At 44.9% G+C, this 23,743-nt stretch overlaps 2 protein-coding genes across 2 annotated transcripts in view; both read right to left on the bottom strand.

The window, feature by feature from the left end:
* LOC144521772 (nuclear factor of activated T-cells, cytoplasmic 3-like) overlaps positions 1–2,021 on the bottom strand; it is a 36,373-nt gene extending 34,352 nt beyond the window's left edge. The window contains exon 1 of the mRNA XM_078256373.1: positions 1,552–2,021. Coding sequence (XP_078112499.1) covers positions 1,552–1,630 — 79 coding nt within the window. The 5' untranslated portion in view covers positions 1,631–2,021. The remainder of the gene's footprint in view (positions 1–1,551) is intronic.
* A 2,822-nt stretch (positions 2,022–4,843) lies between these two features.
* dus2 (dihydrouridine synthase 2) lies at positions 4,844–22,776 on the bottom strand. The gene is made up of 16 exons (XM_078256374.1): positions 22,691–22,776; positions 21,852–21,989; positions 19,551–19,596; positions 18,088–18,179; positions 17,960–18,003; positions 15,980–16,040; positions 15,856–15,903; positions 15,038–15,103; positions 14,480–14,550; positions 12,716–12,802; positions 11,617–11,785; positions 10,658–10,779; positions 10,430–10,570; positions 9,565–9,652; positions 6,858–6,931; positions 4,844–5,593 (listed from the first exon to the last, which is right to left on the bottom strand). The coding sequence occupies exons 2-16, from the start codon at positions 21,969–21,971 to the stop codon at positions 5,329–5,331; spliced, it is 1,494 nt and encodes a 497-aa protein (XP_078112500.1). The 5' UTR covers positions 21,972–21,989; positions 22,691–22,776; the 3' UTR covers positions 4,844–5,328.
* Positions 22,777–23,743: the final 967 nt, after the last annotated feature.

Consider the following 23,743-nt stretch of genomic DNA (forward strand, 5'->3'; position numbering starts at 1 on the left):
GAACATCTATGCTGCTACGTCAGAGCGGCCAAAGCCTCAAACAGCTTCCCCGTACTTTTTGACAAGCGTCCTCGACAGGGCGGCCAGAGCTTCTTTGCAGCTCAAGTCGGCGGCGGTGTGTACGTCCAGTAACAGAGTTGTTGTTGAGATGTACAGGATTCCTAAAAATGGCCTGGTTCTCCTTAAACAACATGAAATTAAGGAGAGGGTTAACTTCTCCTGCTCCAGATCTCCCACCGTGGTCAGAAAGAACAGGGGAGACACTTGATTCTCTCACTATGACACACACACACACACACACACAGAGACACACACAGAGACACAGACAGAGACACAGACAGAGAGAGACACACAGAGAGACAGACACACACACACACGCAGAGGCACGCACCTATGCACGCACACACACACACAGAGAGACACACACACACACAGACACACCCACACACACACACACACCTGCCAAAGGTACACACACACGCAGAGGCACGCACCTATGCACGCACACACACACACAGAGAGACACACACACACACATACAGAGAGACACACACACACACAGAGACAGACACACACAGAGACACACACACACACACACACAGACAGACACACACACACCTGCCGAAGGTAGACACACACACACACACAAACGCATGCAGAGGCACGCACACATGCACGCACGCACACACACACACAGACACACACACACACACACACACACGTCGGCCCCCCTGCTAAGAGATCAACCAACACACGAGTACAATCTTCAGCCACTTATTATATAATCATGTTTAATATGAGTCTTTGTTTATGCACCTTTCACCAATGTCAATTCCACACGAGTGGAAATAAACCCTTTTTCTGAAATTAATTGTTTGGCGCTCAAAAGTTCCCGGGGGAGGACGCAGACCCCCGGTTACAACGTGCCCCCCCCCAAACGTTGAAACAAGCTAACCTCTTACCTCAGCTCCTCTATATATCTGTATATGTATTCTTATAGCTGTCTGTGTTAATAATAAGGGTGTTTATAGTGCACATATTACTATTTTTATTATTACTCTTATTCTATTTCAGTCTATTGTTATTATACTACGAAATGTGTATTTGTCTTATTCTGTGTGTGACATTTTTTGAGCTTCTGTAACAAGGGAATCACACACACACACAAGCACTCTCCACACACACAGTCGACACACACACGCACACAGACAGACACTCTCACAGAGACACACAGACAGACACACACACCCCAGCACTCTCCCACACACACAGTCGACACACACACACACACACACACACACACACACACACACACACCCCAGCACTCTCCCACACACACAGTCAAAACACACACATTCGGTGTGTGGTTTTTTTTTTTTTTAACTTCCCCAGTGTGGGATTAATAAAGTCTAATCTTATTTTATCTTTGAGTGGTTTTATTTTGAAAACCGCAGCGCTTAACTTCCGGTGTAACTCCCGCTACTAGTTCTTGCTAGCTTGACGTAGTTGACAATTTGCTAAATAACGTCGCTAAAAATGACACGTACGTACCTGCTGTCTGTCTGTCGCCGCCGTCCTCCTCAAACACCAGTCTGAAGTCCAGCTCCTCCGAAAAGTTTACGGTGGACATTGAACTGTAAAAAAAAACTAAAAAAACACACCAACTGTCCTCACAGCGGAGCCGTTAAAACCGCTCGTCTGTCTCTTAAAACTGACCTGTCTCGCTCACTTCCATCCGACAGAAAGCAGAACTCTGTTTCAACAGCAGCGCCGACAAACACGTCGACTAATTCCGCGATTAAAAGTTGTAAACCGACACCGACACGGTCACTAAACATGTCTACGGACTCCGCGGTGAAAACGGAGAAGTCCCATTATTGTGTAAACTTGTTGTGTTCGGTGTTTCTGTTCGGTTGCAGCGAGTTTGACTCTCCTCCAGGTTGATCCCTGTGCTGCGTTCAGGGTCTCCTCGTAAAACTGTACACTCACTGGGTCTTCTGAATATCCTACCGGAAGCCATTAGACAGGCTGAGTCTGTGGATGTTTTTTTTTTTTTTTTTTTTAAGTAGTGACTTTTAGAGGCTCTTTTTTTTAATTTTTATTTATTCACCTATTTTTGCCGATGTTTTGCACCTTAAAAGAACTGCAATCCACTTTGCATGTATACTGTAAGACAGTTCTGTTTCCCAATGCCCGTGAAGGCGCCATTTGACAGCCCGGTGATGACGTCAGCAGATGGGTGTCTACATATCTTAGGTTCAATTCAGGACTTTTTGTAATTATATGAGCAGAACTGGAGGGAAACATTCAGATGATTTAATAAAGTAAAAGTTCTAAGGCAAAATACTCTGTAACAAGTTAAAAGTACTTCATTACAAAGCGTTACTATAGTAAAAGTATGCAAGTGTAATCAGGGAAATATAGTTCTCATACCTCATACTAAGTAAATAGTGCCACCTCATCGTGTTTACCTGGATTTTTACATTTTACCATTTAAAATGTTGCTATTTTTATATGTTTGTCTGTTATTTATACTGTCAACTGAGAGCTGCTAAACCGTTTTGTTGTTTGTTGACACAAAGTCAATAAAGATTCTACTCTAATCAAGAATTCATTTATTTAAAACTAAAATAAAATAAAAACCAGGGCGCCTGGGAAGCTCACCTGGTAGAGCGCGCGCCCATTTATATATATAGATAGATAGATAGATATAGATATAGAGGTGGACAACTCGACGCAGCGGCCGCAGGTTCGACTCTGCGGCCCTGTGCTTTACCGTGCTGTCAGACGGGGAACTGAAGCCGTTATCGCTGCTCTCTTCAAACCAGACTCCTTTGACAAAAACAGACATTTAACGTGGCAGAACACGGGAGTACGCGTCCCCCTAGGGGTACTCTGGAGGACTGCAGGGGGTACGCGTCCCCCTAAGGGTACTTTGGAGGACTGCAGGGGGTACGCGTCCCCCTAGGGGTACTCTGGAGGACTGCAGGGGGTACGCGTCCCCCTAGGGGTACTTTGGAGGACTGCAGGGGGTACGCGTCCCCCTAAGGGGTACTCTGGAGGACTGCAGGGGGGTACGCGTCCCCCCTAGGGGTACTCTGGAGGACTGCAGGGGGTACGCGTCCCCCCTAGGGGTACTCTGGAGGACTGCAGGGGGTACGCGTCCCCCCTAGGGGTACTCTGGAGGACTGCAGGGGGGTACGCGTCCCCCTAGGGGTACTCTGGAGGACTGCAGGGGGTACGCGTCCCCCTAGGGGTACTCTGGAGGACTGCAGGGGGTACGCGTCCCCCTAAGGGTACTTTGGAGGACTGCAGGGGGTACGCGTCCCCCTAGGGGTACTCTGGAGGACTGCAGGGGGTACGCGTCCCCCTAGGGGTACTCTGGAGGACTGCAGGGGGTACGCGTCCCCCTAGGGGTACTGTGGAGGACTGCAGGGGGTACGCGTCCCCCTAGGGGTACTGTGGAGGACTGCAGGGGGTACGCATCCCCCTAGGGGTACTGTGGAGGACTGCAGGGGGTACGCGTCCCCCTAGGGGTACTGTGGAGGACTGCAGGGGGTACGCATCCCCCTAGGGGTACTGTGGAGGACTGCAGGGGGTACACGTCCCCCTAGGGGTACTCTGGAGGACTACAAGGCTGTAGTTAGTGCTACTGTCTTTTTTTTCTCCAGGTCTGTCTCTGTTTTTGAAGGTCTTGTCGTTTGTTTTGACCTGTTCTCGCCTCTCTTCCTGACTATTTTCTACGGTCTTTCCTTCTTCAAAGTTTTCGTCTCTTTTTTAAAAGTTTGTCGCTTATTTGAATCGTTTGTCCCTTGTGTCGTCCTAGTGTTGCCTTCCTTCTTTCTTTCTACCGTCTTTTTGTCTCCTTTTTCCATCATCATCTAAATGTTCTCCAGGTCCGAGGCTGTAGTTTAGTAAATCTAGCGCTGACATCAGTGTATTCTTCCTCTTTATAGAGACTTTTTCTTTCTACCAATAATTATTCGCGCTGGTTAGGGGGTACATGGCTTAAAAAAACTGTTCAAAGGGGGAACATTATTGAAAAAAGCTGGAGAACCATTGATATAACAACAAAAGTAACACGATAACACTAACTAACTAACAGTCAAGGCAGCAGTAGAGCAGCAACTCCCGTGTTCTGCCAGGTAAAATGACTGTTTTTGTCAAAGGAGTCTTGTTACTTAAGCTGATATAAAAATATGTTTAAGGTGTCTCGGATCCGTTCAGCTGCCGCCCCTCGTCCCCCAGCAGTACATTGGATGTTTTGAGGTACCGACATGTAAACTAAAGCAGACTGTCCCTTTAATATGAAGGTTCAACGCTGCCCCCTACTGGCTGAAACCCAGTTACCAGGTTTAAAAACAAACATGGATCCTATTCAAATTAAAAGAGGTTTATGTTCGTCAGAATATCAGGAAGAATAAGAACAAAGAAGACTCGCTCCCATCTCACCAAGTGGAAGACTGGATTTGGGCAGATCCCAGTTTGAAGGTGTGACAAACTATTTCAATGAAAGTAAAAAAAAATAAAATGTTGAGTCAAGCAGCTGCTGTTTCTGTTAGAGAAACCTAAGAGTTACATTTAAGGATTATCGTGAATGTACGGAGAGGAACAACGCACATCAGAAATGAACTGTGTGTGTGTGTGTATGTGTGTGTGTGTGTGTGTGTGTGTGTGTGTGTGTGTGTGTGTGTGTGTGTGTGTGTGTGTGTGAGAGAGACAGGGAGAGACTGTGTGTGTGTGTGTGTGTGTGAGAGAGACATAGGGAGAGAGAGACTGTGTGTGTGTGTGTGTGTGAGAGAGAGAGACTGTGTGCGCGCAGTGTGTGTGAGAGACAGGAGAGAGAGACTGTGTGTGTGTGTGTGTGTGTGTGTGTGTGTGTGTGTGTGTGTGAGAGAGAGAGGGAGAGACTGTGTGTGTGTGTGTGTGTGTGTGTGTGAGAGAGAGAGAGAGAGAGAGAGAGTGTGTGTGTGTGTGTGTGTGTGTGTGTGTGTGTGTGCATGTGTGTGTGCGAGACAGGGAGAGAGAGACTGTGTGTGTGTGTGTGTGTGTGAGAGAGACAGACTGTGTGCGCGCGCGTGTGTGTGAGAGACAGGGAGAGAGAGACTGTGTGTGTGTGTGTGTGTGTGTGTGTGTGTGTGTGTGTGTGTGTGTGTGTGTGTGTGTGTGTGTGTGTTTAGCAGCAGCGTTACATTCGAGGGTTATCGTAAACGTACGGCGAGGAAACAGGCTGCTTTTTAAATTTCTCTTGACGTGTCCTCCCGTCTCACCCAGACGTGCGTCAGCGTCCTGTTCAAACTAAAACAACTTCCTGACGCGTCACGACCTCTACGGCTGTCCAGGAGGCGTGTCCGCTCTGTGGCGGTCCCCGTTGGCCGCTGCGGCAGCCTTTGAGTTGTCCGTTTCCTGTCGGAGATCGACCGCCTGCCGTTTCTTGCTCGCCTCCTCCTCCGCGGCGCCGTTCATCTTCCCCTCCCTCTTCCTCTTGCAGACCAGGCCGGAGTCTTCCTCGCCGATGCGACCCTCCGGGACTCCCAGAACTCGCAGACACACGACGGCCGCCGCTTGTTCCGCAAATTTCTTCGACTTCTCCCTGAAAAGAAAAAGATCATTTCAACACGAGGGGGGAAAAAAAAAAAAAAAAAAGATAGCCAACAGTAATACGGGGTCGCCATGACGGTCCCGCTCCGCCGCGCGTCACGCTCCGCCACGCATCACTGTTTAAAAACAGCGGATCACTGTTTTTATGGCTGCTGAGTGGAGCAGATCTAGCAGCCACTTGCATATCTGACGCCTATTTGTGCGTCCATATCAAACCCTGAGGAGTCTGTGTGTGTGCATGCATGCGTGTATCTGTGTGTGTGTCTGTGTGTGTGCTTGTGCGTGTGTGTGCGTGCATGCGCTTGTGTGTGTGTGTGTTCTTGTGCTTGCTTGTGTGTGTGTGTGTGCGTTTGTGCTTGTGTGTGCGCGTGCGTTCTTGTGCGTGTGCCTGTGCTTGTGCGTGTTTGCTTGTGGGTGTGCGCGTGTGCATGCTTGTGTGTGTGCGCTTGATGCTTGTGCATTTGTGTGTGTGTGTGTGTGTGTTCGTGCTTGTGCGAGTGTGTTTGTGCATGCTTGTGTGTGTGTCGCGTGCGTGCGTGTTTGTGCTTGTGTGCGCTTGTGGGTGTGCGTGCGTGCGTGCTTGTGTGTGCGTGATTCGTGCTTGTGTGTGTGTGTGTGCATTTGTGCTTGTGTGCGCTAGCTGTGCGTGCAGTGCCTGTGCTTGTGCGTGTGCTTGTGGGTGTGCGTGCATGCGTGTATGTGTGCGTGCTTTGCATGCTTGTGCATTTGTGTGTGCGCGTGTGTGTGTGTGTGTGTTCGTGCTTGTGCATGCTTGTGTGTGTGTCTGGCGTGCGTGCGTGTTTGTGCTTGTGTGTGCTTGTGGGTGTGCGTGCGTGCGTGTGCTTGTGTGTGCGTGCGTTCTTGTGCTTGCTTGTGTGTGTGTGTGTGCGTTTGTGCTTGTGTGTGCGCGTGCGTTCTTGTGCGTGTGCCTGTGCTTGTGCGTGTTTGCTTGTGGGTGTGCGCGTGTGCATGCTTGTGTATGTGTGCGTTTGTGTGCTTGTGCATGCTTGTGCATTTGTGTGTGTGTGTGTGTGTGTTCGTGCTTGTGCGTGCGAGTGTGTGTTTGTGCATGCTTGTGTGTGTGTCTGGCGTGCGTGCGTGTTTGTGCTTGTGTGTGCTTGTGGGTGTGCGTGCGTGCTTGTACGTGCGTTCTTGTGCTTGCATGCGTGTGTGTGTACGTGCATGTGCACCCTTGTGCGTGTGTGTGCGCGTTTGTGCGAGTGTGTGTGTGTGTGTGTGTGTGTGTGTGTACTGACCACAGTGTAGATCTGTATCTCTTCTCTGCTAGAGTCACGGTCGATTGGAAGGCTCGATCCTGAGAGCGCTGCACCTGAAAACACAACAACCCAAACTGTTCACAAACTGTTCACAGCTACAAAACAAAGACACAACAACACAACTTCCGATGACTGCAAAACATTTCACTGCTTCCTCAGGCCACATCCACACTACTATGTTTTCATTGTTAAGTCACGTTTTGAGTCACTAGCTCCAGTAGCAGAACCAATCTGCGTCCATATCAACACGTCTGACAACACATATCACATGACCGTTCACACACACTTGGCATGTGCGTGCCGGTGTAAACAGGAAGCAGCTTGTCTGACGTTACTCTGCGGTTGAAAATCATGGCTGTAGAAGTTGAAAATACAGAAAATACTTTGGAGAAAGAACAACAACGGTGAAAAGTAAGAGCGGGGATTCATCAGCTTGGAGCGACGACGAGGTGGAACTGTTACTGAAAGGTCTGGAAGCGACCTAACTGATGAGACTGACTGACGTGCATCAGCGTTTCCAAGAGTCTCCGTTTGTGCCCGTCCAGACTACAACGCAACCCAAGAGTTTTCAAACCAAAACGGGGGCAGCGGTGTTTCCAAATGTTAAAGTTTTAGGGGCTCGGAAACGCCGCAGTAGTGTACTCGCGAGGAAAACTTCTATTTATATATTTTACCGCGAAGTGTGTGTGGCCCTTTTACACAGAAATGGATCATAAAGTGTCTATATTTCTTCTTTTTTCTGGCCAATTTTAACGACACGCAGCAAAGGGCCGCAGGCCGGAGTCAAACCTGCGGCCCCCACGTCAAGGAGTAAACCTCCACACATGTGCACTTGCTCTACCAACTGAGCTAACCTGGCCACTGTCTATATTTATTTTCGTTATCCTGCTCTGTCTTTGAGAAAATGAAAGCTCAGATGGGCCGATCTGGAATCTTCCCTTTATGACGTCATAAGGGGAAAGGTTACCTCCCCTTTCTCTGCTTTGCCCACCCAGAGAATTTGGCCCCCCCATGAGAGAAAGAGAGAGAGACATCATGGCGTGCAAACAAGCGAACTGGCAGCTGGTCAAGAGTATATAAAAGAGACTTCAGATACAGTATTAGGGGACCACTAAGGTCTATATAAAAGAGACTTCAGATACAGTATTAGGGGACCACTAAGGCCTATATAAAAGAGACTTCAGATACAGTATTAGGGGGGACCACTAAGGTCTATATAAAAGAGACTTCAGATACAGTATTAGGGGACCACTAAGGTCTATATAAAAGAGACTTCAGATACAGTATTAGGGGACCACTAAGGTCTATATAAAGAGACTTCAGATGCAGTATTAGGGGACCACTAAGGTCTATATAAAAGAGACTTCAGATACAGTATTAGGGGGACCACTAAGGTCTATATAAAGAGACTTCAGATACAGTATTAGGGGACCACTAAGGTCTATATAAAAGAGACTTCAGATGCAGTATTAGGGGGACCACTAAGGTCTATATAAAGAGACTTCAGATACAGTATTAGGGGACCACTAAGGTCTATATAAAAGAGACTTCAGATACAGTATTAGGGGACCACTAAGGCCTATATAAAAGAGACTTCAGATACAGTATTAGGGGACCACTAAGGCCTATATAAAAGAGACTTCAGATACAGTATTAGTGGACCACTAAGGTCTATATAAAAGAGACTTCAGATACAGTATTAGGGGACCACTAAGGCCTATATAAAAGAGAAATTGTCAACTGCGCCAGTCTTAAAGGTGCAATATGTAATACTGACAGCTAGTGTTTAAAATAGTTACCGCAGTACAAATTCAAAATACTGGACAGAGTCGTCTCCCCCGCCCCCTCCTCCCCAGACTCGAAGTTTGCGTTGGTTGCCAGGCTGAGACCGCAGCATCCAACAATGTTAGACAGCGGAGTAGCTAACGTTAGATGCTGGCTATATAGACAGATAGTCCTAACAGCCCGTGCTTACGCGGAGCTCTGTACCCAACTGACAGACACTTTTCCGGCTTAGAATTACCGTAGGAACCCGACAACCTCGTCGTCCTCTCCACACACCGAGATAGGAACCACTAAAAATACCACTACCATGCCGTCCTATTCCCCCCGGACTGAACACACTTCATTCTGGGGCTCTAAGCTGTCTCCATCTTTCAACTACATCTCCAATATTGACCAGACGGGTTTGTTACGTCTCTGGTCACGCAACTGTTAGAAACATGCCGTTTTTTTTATGTCATGTAGAATCTATCGCCGTTGATCCTGTTCGTTTGAGTGCTGCTTTCATGGCTGTACTAACGTTACAGCTGTAGCGCGCTGGGTTTACAGGTATATCTGGCAACCCCGGCCTGGCTATCAAACTGGGCAGTTGATACACACACACACACACACACACACACACACGTAACGGAAATTTCAAAAGGAGAAAATACTGGCATTAGCATTGATGTCAGAAAAGATAGTATTTCAACTTAGCACGTTTCCTTAATATCTGATGACACATTGGGGTCATTTTGGGATGTATTACAGTAAATAGATTACATATTGGACCTTTAAACTAGCAAAGACACTTGCGTCGGGCTTTGCGCTGCACTGCGCCGGGTGCAAGATAGGACCCTACGTGTCAGTTGTCAGAGCTGCAGAAGATTAAAGGTTGAGGTTTGAGTAACTCGGCGTTCCTCACCATCTCGTACTGCGGCTGCTCCAGCTTCTCCTTGCGGCTCCACTCCAGCAGGAACATCTTGGGAGTGATGTGAGGTGGATACTCCCTCCTGAAACCACAAACAAATCACACCATCAAATGAAGAAATAACACTAGATCTTGGTTGCAGCTGTCGCCGTGGTCCTGCTGCACTCCCTGCTACACCCTGCTACGCTCTGCGGTGCCCTGCTGTATCCTGCTACGCTCTGCGGTGCCCTGCAGTATCCTGCTACACCCTGCTACGCTCTGCGGTGCCCTGCAGTGTCCTGCTACACCCTGCTACGCTCTGCGGTGTCCTGCAGTGTCCTGCTACACCCTGCTACGCTCTGCGGTGCCCTGCAGTGTCCTGCTACGCTCTGCGGTGCCCTGCAGTGTCCTGCTACGCTCTGCGGTGCCCTGCAGTGTCCTGCTACGTCCAGCTATGCTCTGCTGTGCCCTGCTACATCCTGTAACGCCCTGCAGTGCCCTGCTACGACATGAACTATTACGACTACCATTTCTAGTCACTGTTCCATTATCTTTATTGTGACTATTATTGCCACTGTTCATCACCCCCCCAACCGGCACCGTCAGACACCGCCTACCAAGAGCCTGGGTCTGTCCAAGGTTTCTCCCTAAAAGGGAGTTTTCCTCGCCACTGTCGCACTAAATGCTTACTCTTCGGGGAATCTCTCTCTCTCTCTCTCTCTCTCTCTGAATTGAATTAATATTCTAAATGTTGGATGCTAAGTCTACAAACAGATCATACTGAAGAACCCACATGTAGTTTGACAGACCTCAACATATATTAAGATTTTTTTTTTAGATTAACATATTTTGAGGGAGCGTGTTGAGAACGACAGCTGACCGCTCGAACTTGACAGCCATGGTGGCGACGTCTCCGTCCATCACGAGCCAGTCCGGCTGGCTGCCGCTCTGTAGGGCGTCCCGCCGGGCCTGCAGCTGCTCCTGGGTCCGCCGGTAAAACTCCTGCAGGCCGTACGCCTCGCTGCAACACAACACGGCGCCACATTACAAATGGCACGCCACCCGACGCGCGACGACAGACACCCCGGGCCGCCAGCCCGTCCCCTACCTGAGCTCCGCGTTGGTCTGGGCCGCCTGCACCTGCTTCCCCAGAGGAGACTCCACCTTGTCTCGGAGCATCTGACACAGGCAGTACTTTGTGTTGAAGGCGTGGTTGGTGTACCGGATCGCCTGGGGAACACAAGACAACCAGTCTCAGAGTCGGCTGAGTGTTAATACGTATTTTGTTCAGGTTTCTACATTCAGAAATATATATTTGGATCTATACATGTTGTGTATTTATTTAGTAAATTGTGATGAAAACATGTCTGATTCTTTTTTTTTTTTTTAAATGACACAATTTCAATACTTCTTTATTATTAGAGCCCGACCGATACCGGAATTTTTAATAATTTTTTGGGGCATTTGGGGCCTTTACTTGAAAGGACAGCTGAAGACATGAAAGGGGAGAGAGGGGGGGGGGGAATAACATGCAGCAAAGGGCCGCAGGTCGGAGCTGAACCCGGGCCCGCTGCGTCGAGGACTAAACCTATATAAGTGCGCCCGCTCTACCAACTGAGCTAACTGGGCGCCGATGGAAGGATTTTTTAGGCCGATATCGATCACAAATATTTGGCGATACGAGTGTAGCCAACAGGGACGTTGTAGAGCGCCCTCTGGTGGACAAACTATGCAACGCCAACACTCAGAACATGGTCCGTTTTTATTTTATTTTTTAAATATTCATTTATCACAATCATTTATAAATGCCGATACCGATAGTTTCAAAATTGCCTAATATAGGCCCGCCGATATATCGGTTGGGCTCTAATTATTATGGTTTATTGACTTACATAACCTTTTAGCTTGAGCTGTACTTTATTTTTGGGATATGAAGCTTTTTGTTTGGAGATACTCCTGGAAATGACATCACATCACGAAGTAGCAAACGTACCAACGTGGCCACTGGCGGTCCATTTCTATTGGATTCTGTTGAGTTTGGGTCTATGCTGATGCAGAAAAACTCACATATTTGAGGTAGTCCTCCATGACCCTCTCCAGAGGAAACGGCCCCTGGTCGCTGAACACCGACGCGTTCCACATGGCAGCGCGAGCCAACATGACCGACGATGCGCCCGTCGCCCTCCTGAACTCCTCGATGTCAGCGTTGGTCTTCACCAGATCCAGAGAGCCTCCGCTGAAGGAGAAACGGGACTCATTAACAAACAGCTCCTAAGACTTTCTGTCCGTCTTCGGCAGCGGTGGAAGAAGTATTCAGATCCTTTACTTCAGTAAAAGTTCTAATACCACACTGTAAAAATACTCTGTTACAACTAAAAGTCCTGCATTAAAAAAGCTACTTAAAAGGTCCTATGACATGGTGCTCTTTGGATGCTTTTATATAGGCCTTAGTGGTCCCCTAATACTGTATCTGAAGTCTCTTTTATATAGACCTTAGTGGTCCCCTAATACTGTATCTGAAGTCTCTTTATATAGACCTTAGTGGTCCCCTAATACTGTATCTGAAGTCTCTTTATATAGACCTTAGTGGTCCCCTAATACTGTATCTGAAGTCTCTTTATATAGACCTTAGTGGTCCCCTAATACTGTATCTGAAGTCTCTTTTATATAGACCTTAGTGGTCCCCTAATACTGTATCTGAAGTCTCTTTATATAGGCCTTAGTGGTCCCCTAATACTGTATCTGAAGTCTCTTTATATAGACCTTAGTGGTCCCCTAATACTGTATCTGAAGTCTCTTTTATATACTCTTGACCAACTGCCACTTTGCTCGTTTTAAAGCCATGATGTCTCTCTCTCTTTCTCATGGGTGGGCCAAATTCTCTGGGTGGGCAAAGCAGAGAAAGGGGAGGTAACCTTTCCCCTTATGACGTCATAAAGGGAAGATTCCAGATCGGCCCATCTGAGCTTTCATTTTCTCAAAGGCAGAGCAGGATACCCAGGGCTCGGTTTACACCTATCACCATTTCTAGCCACTGGGGGACCATAGGCAGGCTGGGGGAACACATATTAATGTTAAAAAACCTCAAAGTGACATTTTCATGCCATGGGACCTTTAACAGATTGAAACCATGTTACGTGTTAGATGTGGAGGTGTGGAGGCTTACTTGGCGATGACGGGGATGGAGACGGCCCGAGCGACGGCCTGAATGTAGTCGCAGTGGAGCGGGTGGCGGGGACGCTCATCCTTCAACCTGAACAACACATCCATCAGAGGAGAAACGCAGAAGAACTACGTGAATGAAGCAGGCAGCGCTCGGACCAATCAGGAGCAAGGCGGGTCTGACCTTTGACTGCATCAGGCTTAAAAACAAATCAGGAATTCTCCAATTCATCCTTTTTGTTTCTTCGGTGAAATCGGATTGATTTGTCAATGTTTGTGTTTTTATCCGATATTTGTGTTTCCGTTTCTTTCCTTACAACATACTGTTGATTGTTTAACCTCTTAACAAACGGCTGCATTTTCAAGCTTTTTGGTCTAAACGACATACCCAAATAAAAGTGGTACAGCTCCCATATACTCTGACACTCAGGGATGTGCCTGGTATCATTGGAAAGGAAACACTCAGGTTTTTGTTACAAGTGTCAGGGTGATCCTAGGCCTTACTGACAGAGTTACAGAGGCTATAATGGAGGGTTTTTATTTCCGTCCAAGTCATACATCTGTAAAATGATTAAAATACACATCTAGTGAGATACAGACAACACAAGGTGTGAATGTATAACTGTGTGAATGTGATCAGGGCGTTCCTGCAAAAGAGAGGCTTCCTCTCAGTGAACCTTCCCTGAATAAATAAAAAGGTTAAAAAAACTCGAACACAGCGAACGGAGAGTTCAATGTTACAATTATCTCGCACCGTTCATTTACTTCCATATATCATACAGCGGCAATAACTTTGACTCATAATACACGTAACCAAAACGACAAACCGTATTGCTCACCGCGAAGGTAAGGCACAAAAGGCACAGTCGAAAACAGTTTGCTTCCCAAATCAGCAACACCTGTGTCTGGGTTTCCTGTAGGGTAAATACCTACCTGGGCTGACCCGAAGTCAGCTGAGCCACAAAGCACATACAGCCCCCTAGTGGCACAGGGCAACATTACATGAAATAATACAAAATGAAAATGGCTCATACAACATTTATTAAGATGCATGATGAGCAAACGTAAGTTAATAAACAGCACGTACAACACAGGGAAAAAAAAAAAACACACAAAACTATATACATGTATTTCAAAAGTCATAAAGATATGAAACTAATGTTCAAAAATGCAAAATGTAAACATGGAAAAAATACCAAATAGTGACACTTTGATATATGTTTCACATCGTCTTCAACCAGTTTATTTTTCACAGGGAAACTGAAGATCTGGCTCTTAATTTGGCGTAAAGTCATAGCCTTAGTTTTTAAGTCAATAATGACAGATTTTCAGATTATTTTTCATCCCGGGTGAACATTTCGTTGTTTCATTATTGTCATTTTTAAGCTTGCAAAATTGTATTTATTGTCGTTTATCTTTATTTTTTGAGTCAGTGTTCTTTCGATGTTGCTCTGTGAAGCATGTTGGACTAGCCTGGGAAAACCCTGACGAACTTCTGGCCCATTCAAGCCCATTTCCAATTTCCCGTTGACGCCGTCATCGCTGCTACGTCACCCAGATCGTTGGTCTGATTGGTTGAAGGGCTATCCAATTGTGCCCAGAGGCATTTGAGCGGTGTCTGTCGGTGACGCCCCTTTGGAAATGGGCTGTGAATGAAGCTTCCCCAGACCCACTCTCAGTTACAACTAAGAAGGGTCTGGTGGCAACCAGGCTATCTTTGGGCTGCATGTTTGTGTGATCAGTGCTTCATGAATAAAGTGGAGTTTACCTGCCGTGAACAGCGACAGCAGCGACGCCCGTCTTCTCAATCCTCCGGACCAGACCGAGAGTCTCCTCCAACTGGAACCAGTGAAGAACACAAAACCAGTTAAGGGATAGTTGTTCAAAATCTGTGTTGCCCATTCACAAACTTGTCCTTTTTCCATGAATAGTTACCACCACCATCAATTCCAAGTATTCCTTTTGGCTTTTGGGCTTGAAATGTTACATTTGCGTTTGCATGAACTGGGGCAGACGCTCCATATTCATGCTCCATCAGCTGGTTTGAGTCCAGCTGAGACGGGCCGGTTCAGACCGCTGAAACTTTGCCTGCAACGTTCTTATTTTCGTCAAACAGGCATTTTGTGAGGTCACGGTGGACCTTGACCTTTAACCTCCAAAACCCAATCAGTTCATCCTTGAGTCCAAGAGGACGTTTGTGCCAAATTTTAAGAAATTCCCTCCAGGGGGTTCTCAGATATTCCGCCACAGCAGTCTCCGGCGGAGAGGCATAACAAAATGAAAACAGAAAATCACAAACATATATTATAAGTTCTTCACATCTTACCGAAGGCAGGATTCGGATTTTACACGTGACCGGTATGGAAACTCCTGTGACAAGCTTCTTGAGGATCTACGGAGAAAATAAAGAAGTTACCCTGCTGTTTTTTTGTCTGCATATAACCAACGGTATTTAAAGTGCTCAGTGCGGTTTGTATAGTTTGTATTTGTAATAGTTGGGGCGTTTTTTATGTTGTCTGGAAGCTGGTTCCAGAGATGGACGCCATAGTGGTTAAAAGCTGCTTCCCCCTGTTTGGTTCTGACAGGAGGCTTCAGTAGTAGTTGTGATCTAAGGGGTCTAGGTTGAGAATATTGCTGGAACATGTCATGCAGGTAGTTTGGTCCCATCCCCTTCAATGACTTCAAAACTAACAGAAGGTAGGTACAAAAAATGTAACAACACGTCACTGCGATGCACGTGGCTCGCCCGTGGCTTGGTAGCGTTGCACCCCCCCCCCCCCCCGACTCATTTCCTTGTTCTCCTTCTTCATCAACAACATGAAATCAAGGAGAGGGTTAACTTCTCCTGCTCCAGATTTCCTCCCGTGGTCAGAAAGAACAGGGGAGACACTTTGTTTCTCTCACGATGACTAATCGCCGTCACTCTCTCACTTGCTCTACCACACACACACACATACTCCCCACACACGTGCCGGCCCTGCTGAGATCGACACACACACACCAACGCACAAGTATAAATATCGGGCCACTTACGTAGGCTATGGCGAAAGCTCTACGTGGAGCCACCGCAGAACCTTAAATCAAGGCTGAAAACGTTAAAACATGCAGTTCGTCAGACACACGTCGTCTGGCCGAAGTACTCACCGCCTCGATCTTGTCGGGATCTGACAGAAGAGCAGCTCCCATCCCGCCCTGCAAGAGGTCAGATGTCAGCAGGGGGCGGGTCAAAGGTCAGAGCAGCAGCAGGTTTTTTTAACAGGAAACTCACCTTGGTGGAGTATTCCTTTGGACAGCCCATATTCACATCGATAGCAGCAACATCCTTCTCCCTAAAAAAGGACAAGCACATTAACTAGTATATTGTAGCAACAGACAAAATGGTGCATTACATTTTTCTGGTTACTCAATGTCTTTTAAAAAGGTACCATGTTTAAAAAAGTGAGATTTTCATGTCTTTAATTATAAAGCAGGTTGCGGTGCTGTATAAATACTGTTAATTTATTAGACAATTTTTTTTATGCCGAGATTAACGTTCTTTTTGGCCTAGTAAACTTTGTCGTTTTTTTCACATGCTGTTGCAACAACTAGTAACGTTAGAAAAACTACAACACCACACCGGATCTAGCTAGACCGGAAACAAAACAACAGGCCGCACACACTAGTTTGGGCTCGTGAGCCGGCCAAAGAGCAGCAGGCTAACGTTACGTTTTGAGTGGATGGCGAGCGCGAGACGCCGAAATGGATGCCAATAAGATTCTGAACGGAAAGTTGACTTTTAAAAAGTCGTCGAGGGGGACAGTAGTTTCACGCATACACAGCCTGTACGACACGGAGAAAGCAGCCCAACTGGAACTGCTGCCAAGTGCAAACGCTGTCTCATTAACCGGTGATCACTGGACGTCAGTAAGTAATCAACATTATTTAGAAGTTACTGCACACTATATTGACTACGTATATCAGCATACGGTTTTAGGACTGTGTTTGTATTGTTTTTGTCATTTGGGACATTGTCCAGCCCCTTTTCTGTCCAGGAGAATTGTTACATTCCTTATTAAAAAAAGGTAAAGGTTACAAATGTCCTGCTGTGGCATCCGGTTTTGGACCATTTTGTTTGTACTGTATAAGCAAAGTGTTGTGTTACATCTCAGTTAGGTTAGGGACTGACTCACAGATTCACACATTTTTCAATTTACAGTAAATAAATAAATACAAATCTTAAAATCAAGTTCATAAAGTAATTTTCTTTGCATTCATTTGATTCCCAATCAAGATCCACTGGTAAGAATGGCTTTCCATTGTTAATATGGACTTAAAAACTGTTCTGAAATGCAAAATAATAGAATAGCAATCATGTGATAAAACATGGGTTTAATCGCGATTAAAAAAAAATGAATCGTTTGACAGCCCTAGTTTGAAGATTTAACTGAGTTAAAGAGCTCATATTCTGCTCATTTTCAGGTTCATAATACTATTTAGAGGTTATATCAGAATAGGTTTACATGGTTTAATGTTCAAAAAACACCATATTTTTGTTGTACTGCACATTGCTGGTGGTTCAGGTCTCTGTTTTAGCTACAGAGTGAGACCTCTCACTGCTGGAACATCTTTGTTGGGAGTCGCACATGCTCAGTACCTAGGTAAGGACTACTAGCCAGTCAGAAGCAGAGTATGAGGGCGTGCCCTGACAGTACCTAGGTAAGGACTACTAGCCAGTCAGAAGCAGAGTCTGAGGGCCCCTGACAGTACCTAGGTAAGGACTACTAGCCAGTCAGAAGCAGAGTATGAGGGCGTGCCCTGATAGTACCTAGGTAAGGACTACTAGCCAGTCAGAAGCAGAGTATGAGGGCGTGCCCTGACAGTACCTAGGTAAGGACTACTAGCCAGTCAGAAGCAGAGTATGAGGGCGTGCCCTGACAGTAGCTAGGTAAGGACTACACGCTCAGTCAGAAGCAGAGTATGGGGGTGTGCCATGCTAGCAGCTAGGCGAGCATTATAACGTGTGTTACAAAGTGACCACGTTTGTCTCTGAAGTAAAGGCTGGACTACAACAGAGCTGTTTGGAGCAGTTTGTGAACAGTGTTTTCTGTTGGAGATGGTAAGTCCCTTTGGGGTGGACTTTGGGCTTTTTCACTCTGTAAACCTATAACATGCACAAAAAAAGATATATGACACAATAAAGGAAAGGGGGAAAAAGCCAAAAAGCATAATATGAGCACTTTAAGGTTCAGAGATGGAGCCGAGAACTCACACAAGCCGGGCCACGGTCAGCGCTCGGTCCGGGTCTGCAGTTCCCTGAGAAGAAGAAGAGAAGAGTCCGTGACTCTGACCGAGACTTTACTGCACACTGACAGCAAATAGTTCTGTTTTCCGTCTCACCATCTGGAAGATGACTCGGTCCTTCTCCCTCTCACAGGTCCTGAACATCACGCGCTCATCTGGAGCGACGAAATCCACCGTCTCCAGCACCTCTGACAAACACACACATAGTGAAAACAATCTTTCAGGTTTTAAGTCTTTATTTTATCATAATATGCAACTACAGAGCAGCTACCTCCAACAACGCTGCTATAACATGTCCTGTAGTCCCCCCCAGTAATCAAATACTGGGCCGTTTCCGAAATGCTGGTTCCTTTTCAATGTTTTCCTGCTTTTTTCAACGTTTGTTGCTTTTTGCTGAGTTTTTTTGGACAGTTTTTTTCCCACGCGTTGGTCGCCTTTTTCAAGGTTGTTTGGGACAATTTCCCCAACGTATTTCGTCGCCTTTTTCAATTAGTTTTTGGCAATTTTTCTACATTTTCGTCGCCTTTTTGTCAAGGTTTTTATTAACCCTTGTGTCGTCTTCCTGTCGACCGTAAACGTATTGTCCTTCTGGGTCAAAATGAACGCTTTTTTCGATGCGTTTGTCACTTTTTCAAGGCTTTATTTTTTTATTCATGGCGAATAAACCTAATTTAAATGGCATAATTATTATTTTTTTGTTTAAAAAAAAAAAGCAGAAATTATGAATTATCTTGACCAATAGTTAAGATCAGAGGATGTTGAGGGAATCGCAGAATGCCAAAGTTCAGTCAGGATGCTGTTTTAAAACAAATGCTGAACAAATGCTGAATAAAACACCCAAAAACCAGTATAAGTAATCAGGCATTTTACCTGCGAACAACGTTGCATGAGTTCCATACAGCGTACATGCATCACTGTTATTTTGGGGCAGTTTGGATGTAAGAAACCCATATTTCTGATATAAAAAAACCGGTCAAACTTCAAGGAAAACACGAGAGTTACAAAAAAATGTATGTATTTGTCAGTGTTTCTAAACACATGCGTGTAGACTAGAGGATGGATACCCGAACTGACCCCGACGGGACCCATCGGGACCCGACAGTACCCGACGTGCCGGGACAGATAGTTAGAAATGATGTTGGGGTTCGGATCGGGCTCGGTCACATCAGCTCGATAAGGCATTGAACATTTTAAATGTAAAACAGCTTGTTATGTAGGTGCGTACTTGTGTTAACGTGAGCTTGTTGCCCCGTGTGAGCTGATACGCTCATCTGTTGACATTTCTGAATGCCTTCCTCCAGCTGCTTAAAGAAAGCTTCCACACAAACAAACATGTGTCATTAGTATGAGAAAATAATGAGATTTTAACCGTTACTGCTCTGTCCAACGCGGGCCAGGCTCGGACAGAAAAATGCGGCCCGATCAGCACTCGATGTAGACATGTCCCGGGACCTCCCTAGGTTGTTGGAGATCTCCCCCCCCCCCCCCCAAATGTTAAACCCAAAAGTTACGCCCTTGGAGTTTTGACAGCCCTGGACTGCAAACTAACAGACTCTCACCGTTGACAACTCTGTGACACTGGGCCATCTTGATGTCAATCAACTCCTGAAACAGACAGCACAGAGTTAACACACTCTAAAGCAGTGGTTGTCAAATGGAGGTACGTGTACCCCTAGGGGTACTTTGGAGGACTGCAGGGGGAACGTGTTCCCCTAGGGGTACTTTGGAGGACTGCAGGGGGTACGTGTCCCCCTAGGGGTACTCTGGAGGACTGCAGGGGGTACGTGTCCCCCTAGGGTTACTTTGGAGGACTGCAGGGGGTATGTAGACTTTTTTTTTTTCTATCAAAAATGTGACATTTGTGTCGCCTTCTTTGGACCTATTCTCGCCTTCCTTCCTTCTACTTTTTACAAAATTTCTCGCTTTTTTGTTCTTCTGTCACTGTTTTTTGATACTTCTTTCGACCTATTCTTGCCTTCCTTCCTTCCTTCCTTCTTTCTACCGTCTTTTTCCCATCAGCATTTAAATGTTTTCCAGGTCCAAGGCTGTTGTTTAGTAAATCTATCGCTGACAGCACTGTACTGTTCCTCTTTATAGAGACTTTTTTTCTACCAAAAATGATTAGCGCTGGTCAGGGGGTACTTGGCTTAAAGAAATAATTCAAAAGGGGAACATTATTAAAAAAAGTTTGAGAACCAGTGCTCTAAAAAGGACAAATCTGGCGCTAAAAGAACCTAGGGGTTAATAACGTATGTGTACCAAGTCGTCTGTTCTCTGGGATATGTTTACATGCTAATCCAATGTGACCAGTTTTAGCACAAACCGCTAATTAGCTTATAATGCTAGTCGTCTGCGCTAAAACTGGTCACATTAGATTAGCATGTAAACAGATCCCAGAGAACAGACGACTTGGTACACATACGTTATTAACCCCTAGGTTCATTTGGCTGCGATTTGTCCTTTAACACTCATTTAAACACTGATATCAGATGCATTTCCCTTTGAAAAGCCTCCATCTAGGCCTGTAACAATCACAACAACATTGTCTAATTCTCAATTATTTTCACATCATCGCAGTTTCTTTTTGTAACCGCAATACATCGCTAACATTAGCTAAACGTTGTGTTGTCTTCCCGTCAAAATGGACCCGGTGTGTGTGTGTGTGTGTATGTGTGCGAGTGTGAGTGTGTGTGTGTATGTGCGAGTGTATGTGCGAGTGTGAGTGTGAGTGTGTGTATATGTGCGAGTGTATGTGCGAGTGTGAGTGTGAGTGTGTGTATATGTGCGAGTGTGAGTGTGTGTGTGTATGTGTGTGTGTATGTGCGAGTGTGAGTGTGTGTGTGTGCGAGTGTGTGTGTGTGTGTGTGTGTGTATGTGCGAGTGTGAGTGTGTGTGTGTATGTGCGAGTGTATGTGCGAGTGTGAGTGTGAGTGTGTGTATATGTGCGAGTGTATGTGCGAGTGTGAGTGTGAGTGTGTGTATATGTGCGAGTGTGAGTGTGTGTGTGTATGTGTGTGTGTATGTGCGAGTGTGAGTGTGAGTGTGAGTGTGTGTGATGCGAGTGTGAGTGTGAGTGTGAGTGTGAGTGTATGTGCGAGTGTGAGTGTGTGTATGTGTGAGTGTGAGTGATGTGTGAGTGTGTGTGTGATGTGTGTGTATATGTGCGAGTGTGAGTGTGTGTGTGTATGTGTGTGTGTATGTGCGAGTGTGAGTGTGTGTGTGTGCGAGTGTGTGTGTGTGTGTGTGTGTGTGCGAGTGTGTATGTGTGTGTGTATGTGCGAGTGCAGTGCAGTGTGTGTGTGTGTATATGTGCGAGTGAGTGTGAGTGTATATGTGCGAGTGTGAGTGTGTGTATGTGCGAGTGTGAGTGCGAGTGTGTATGTGTGTGTGTGAGTGTGTGTGTGTGTGTGTGCGTGTGTGTGTGTGTGTGTGTATGTGTGCGAGTGTGTATGTGTGTGTGAGTGCGATTGCGAGTGTGAGTGAGTGTGTGTATATATATATATATATATATATATATATATATCACATGAAACATGAAGTGAATCATATGATACTATACCTATTTTTTGTGCTAAACCCCCAGAAACTATGAATTATTTTGGGAATAGTTAAGTTCAGATGAACATATGTTGATGGATGATCACAGCCTGTTTCGTGTATGGAACCATCCATGTTAATTTTGGACAATTTGGTTCAAAGAAACCCAAAATGGGTCAAATCTGACCAGCGGACATACAAGGGTTAAAAGAGACATTAATTTCTGAGACATTTAATTAGTACAGCAACATTTGGAATTGTTACAGCTCTTATTTAAACACTGACATTAGATGCGTTTGCCTTTGAAAAGCCTCCACCCTTACCTCACAGTAGACCACATCAGCTCCGTAGTCCAGAGCCAGCAGCCTCATGGGTAGAGTCCCGACCCGAACCATCGGAGCCAGGGCGGTGATGTTAATGAAGCTCAGCCTGCCTGCTGCCATACTGACGGCTCAGTCGTCCTGTTAACAACACCGAGGAGACAACAGTCACTCCGACACGTACCTGTACACACTGGGTTGTAAATGAGCCACTGTTGTTGGTCCGCTTAGCCGCGATAAACTGAAGTTTTCTTCAGCACCAGACACCACGCGAAACTCCGGTCAAAAATCTGTTGATTTGACGCGGTTTTCGGTTCTCGCCAAAGTACATTTAACAGACGATCATACAAGACTTTAACGTTAGAACATGAATTTATGTAATTTAATCTTTTATCCGGCAAACAATTAACACATAATGTCACACACATAACGCATTATATTAACTTTTAGTACCCTACGTTAACGTTAATCACACGGGTCGGCGAATTAATCCAGCTTTCTCCAGCGGTAAGAGCAAAAAAAAAAAAGAAACTAAGATTATATTGAAATTGTATTGCAATTGCTGAATCAAAAGTATGCCGGAATAACAACAGAGCGATAACGATTTGTAAAAAGATTACATTTATGCTCAGTCAGGTCTGTCAGATAACCGACAAGCAAGCAAACATTAAACTGCTCCTTTTTTGAATGAAATGTGGTGTATCGGGGCTATGCTATTGCTAACATTCTAGCTGCTCCATCAACACAAAGTTAGCTAAAATAGACATTAATATAGTAGCGACGCTTATGTTTTCATAAATGGTTTGCTGTATTCTGTATAACTTCCCATTAAATAAACTCACCGGCATTTATGTTGTCAAATACTGACGACAGCAGCTGTAACGTGGGGGAGAAAATGAAGCGTGCTGTTTAAACTTCCTGTTCGGACCTCCACGTCATCGTGACGTAATAGATCACTGAACTGTAGATGGGCACACACTAACATTGCTTACATTATTAAAATACATTTAAAAAATATATAATAAATTAAAGTAATTGAAAATATATTAAAAAAATATCTTAATATATATATATATATAAACCCATTTCAATTATTAAAACGTAAATAGAAATATTAAAAAACTATTAAAATGATTAAAGAAAAAAATATATATATACATACATACATACATACATATATACACACATATATATGTATATATATACATATATATGTATATATACATATGTGTATATGTATATATATATAAACATACATATATATGTATATATATAAACATACATATATATATATATATATATATACACACACATATATATATATATATACACACATATATGTATATATACACACATATATATATATATATATATATATATATATACACATATATACATATATGTATATACACACACACATACATAAATATATGTATATATACACACAGAGTTTATTAAAATAAAATAGTGATTTCAAAATAAATATAAATTATTAGCATAATTAAAAGGAAAAACCCCAAAAATGTTTTTACATGAGAAATAACATTAATCCTCCCGTTTGACCCATTTTCTAAAAGTTTCTATATATCAGAAATTTGGATTTCTTTCAACCAAACTGTCAAAGAATATAACGTGGATGGTTCCCTACGACGCTCTTCACAAGTAAAATAAATAATCAGCTCACTGCTTTCATTAAATTTGGGTTTTTGAAAAAAAAAAAAAAGACAAAAGAAAATTGAAAAAAGTGACTACAATGTTGGAAAAAGCATCAAAAAAGTGGAAAAAAAACCCCAAAAAACAAATAAAGCGCCAGAAAGTCGACAAAAACAGTAAAAGCGACAAAAGTGTTGAAAAAGACGACCAAAATGTTGAAAAAAAAAGTTTTATTTTGAAAT

This window comes from Sander vitreus, chromosome 8, assembly GCF_031162955.1.
Source record: "Sander vitreus isolate 19-12246 chromosome 8, sanVit1, whole genome shotgun sequence".
Taxonomy (NCBI): Eukaryota; Metazoa; Chordata; class Actinopteri; order Perciformes; family Percidae; genus Sander; species Sander vitreus.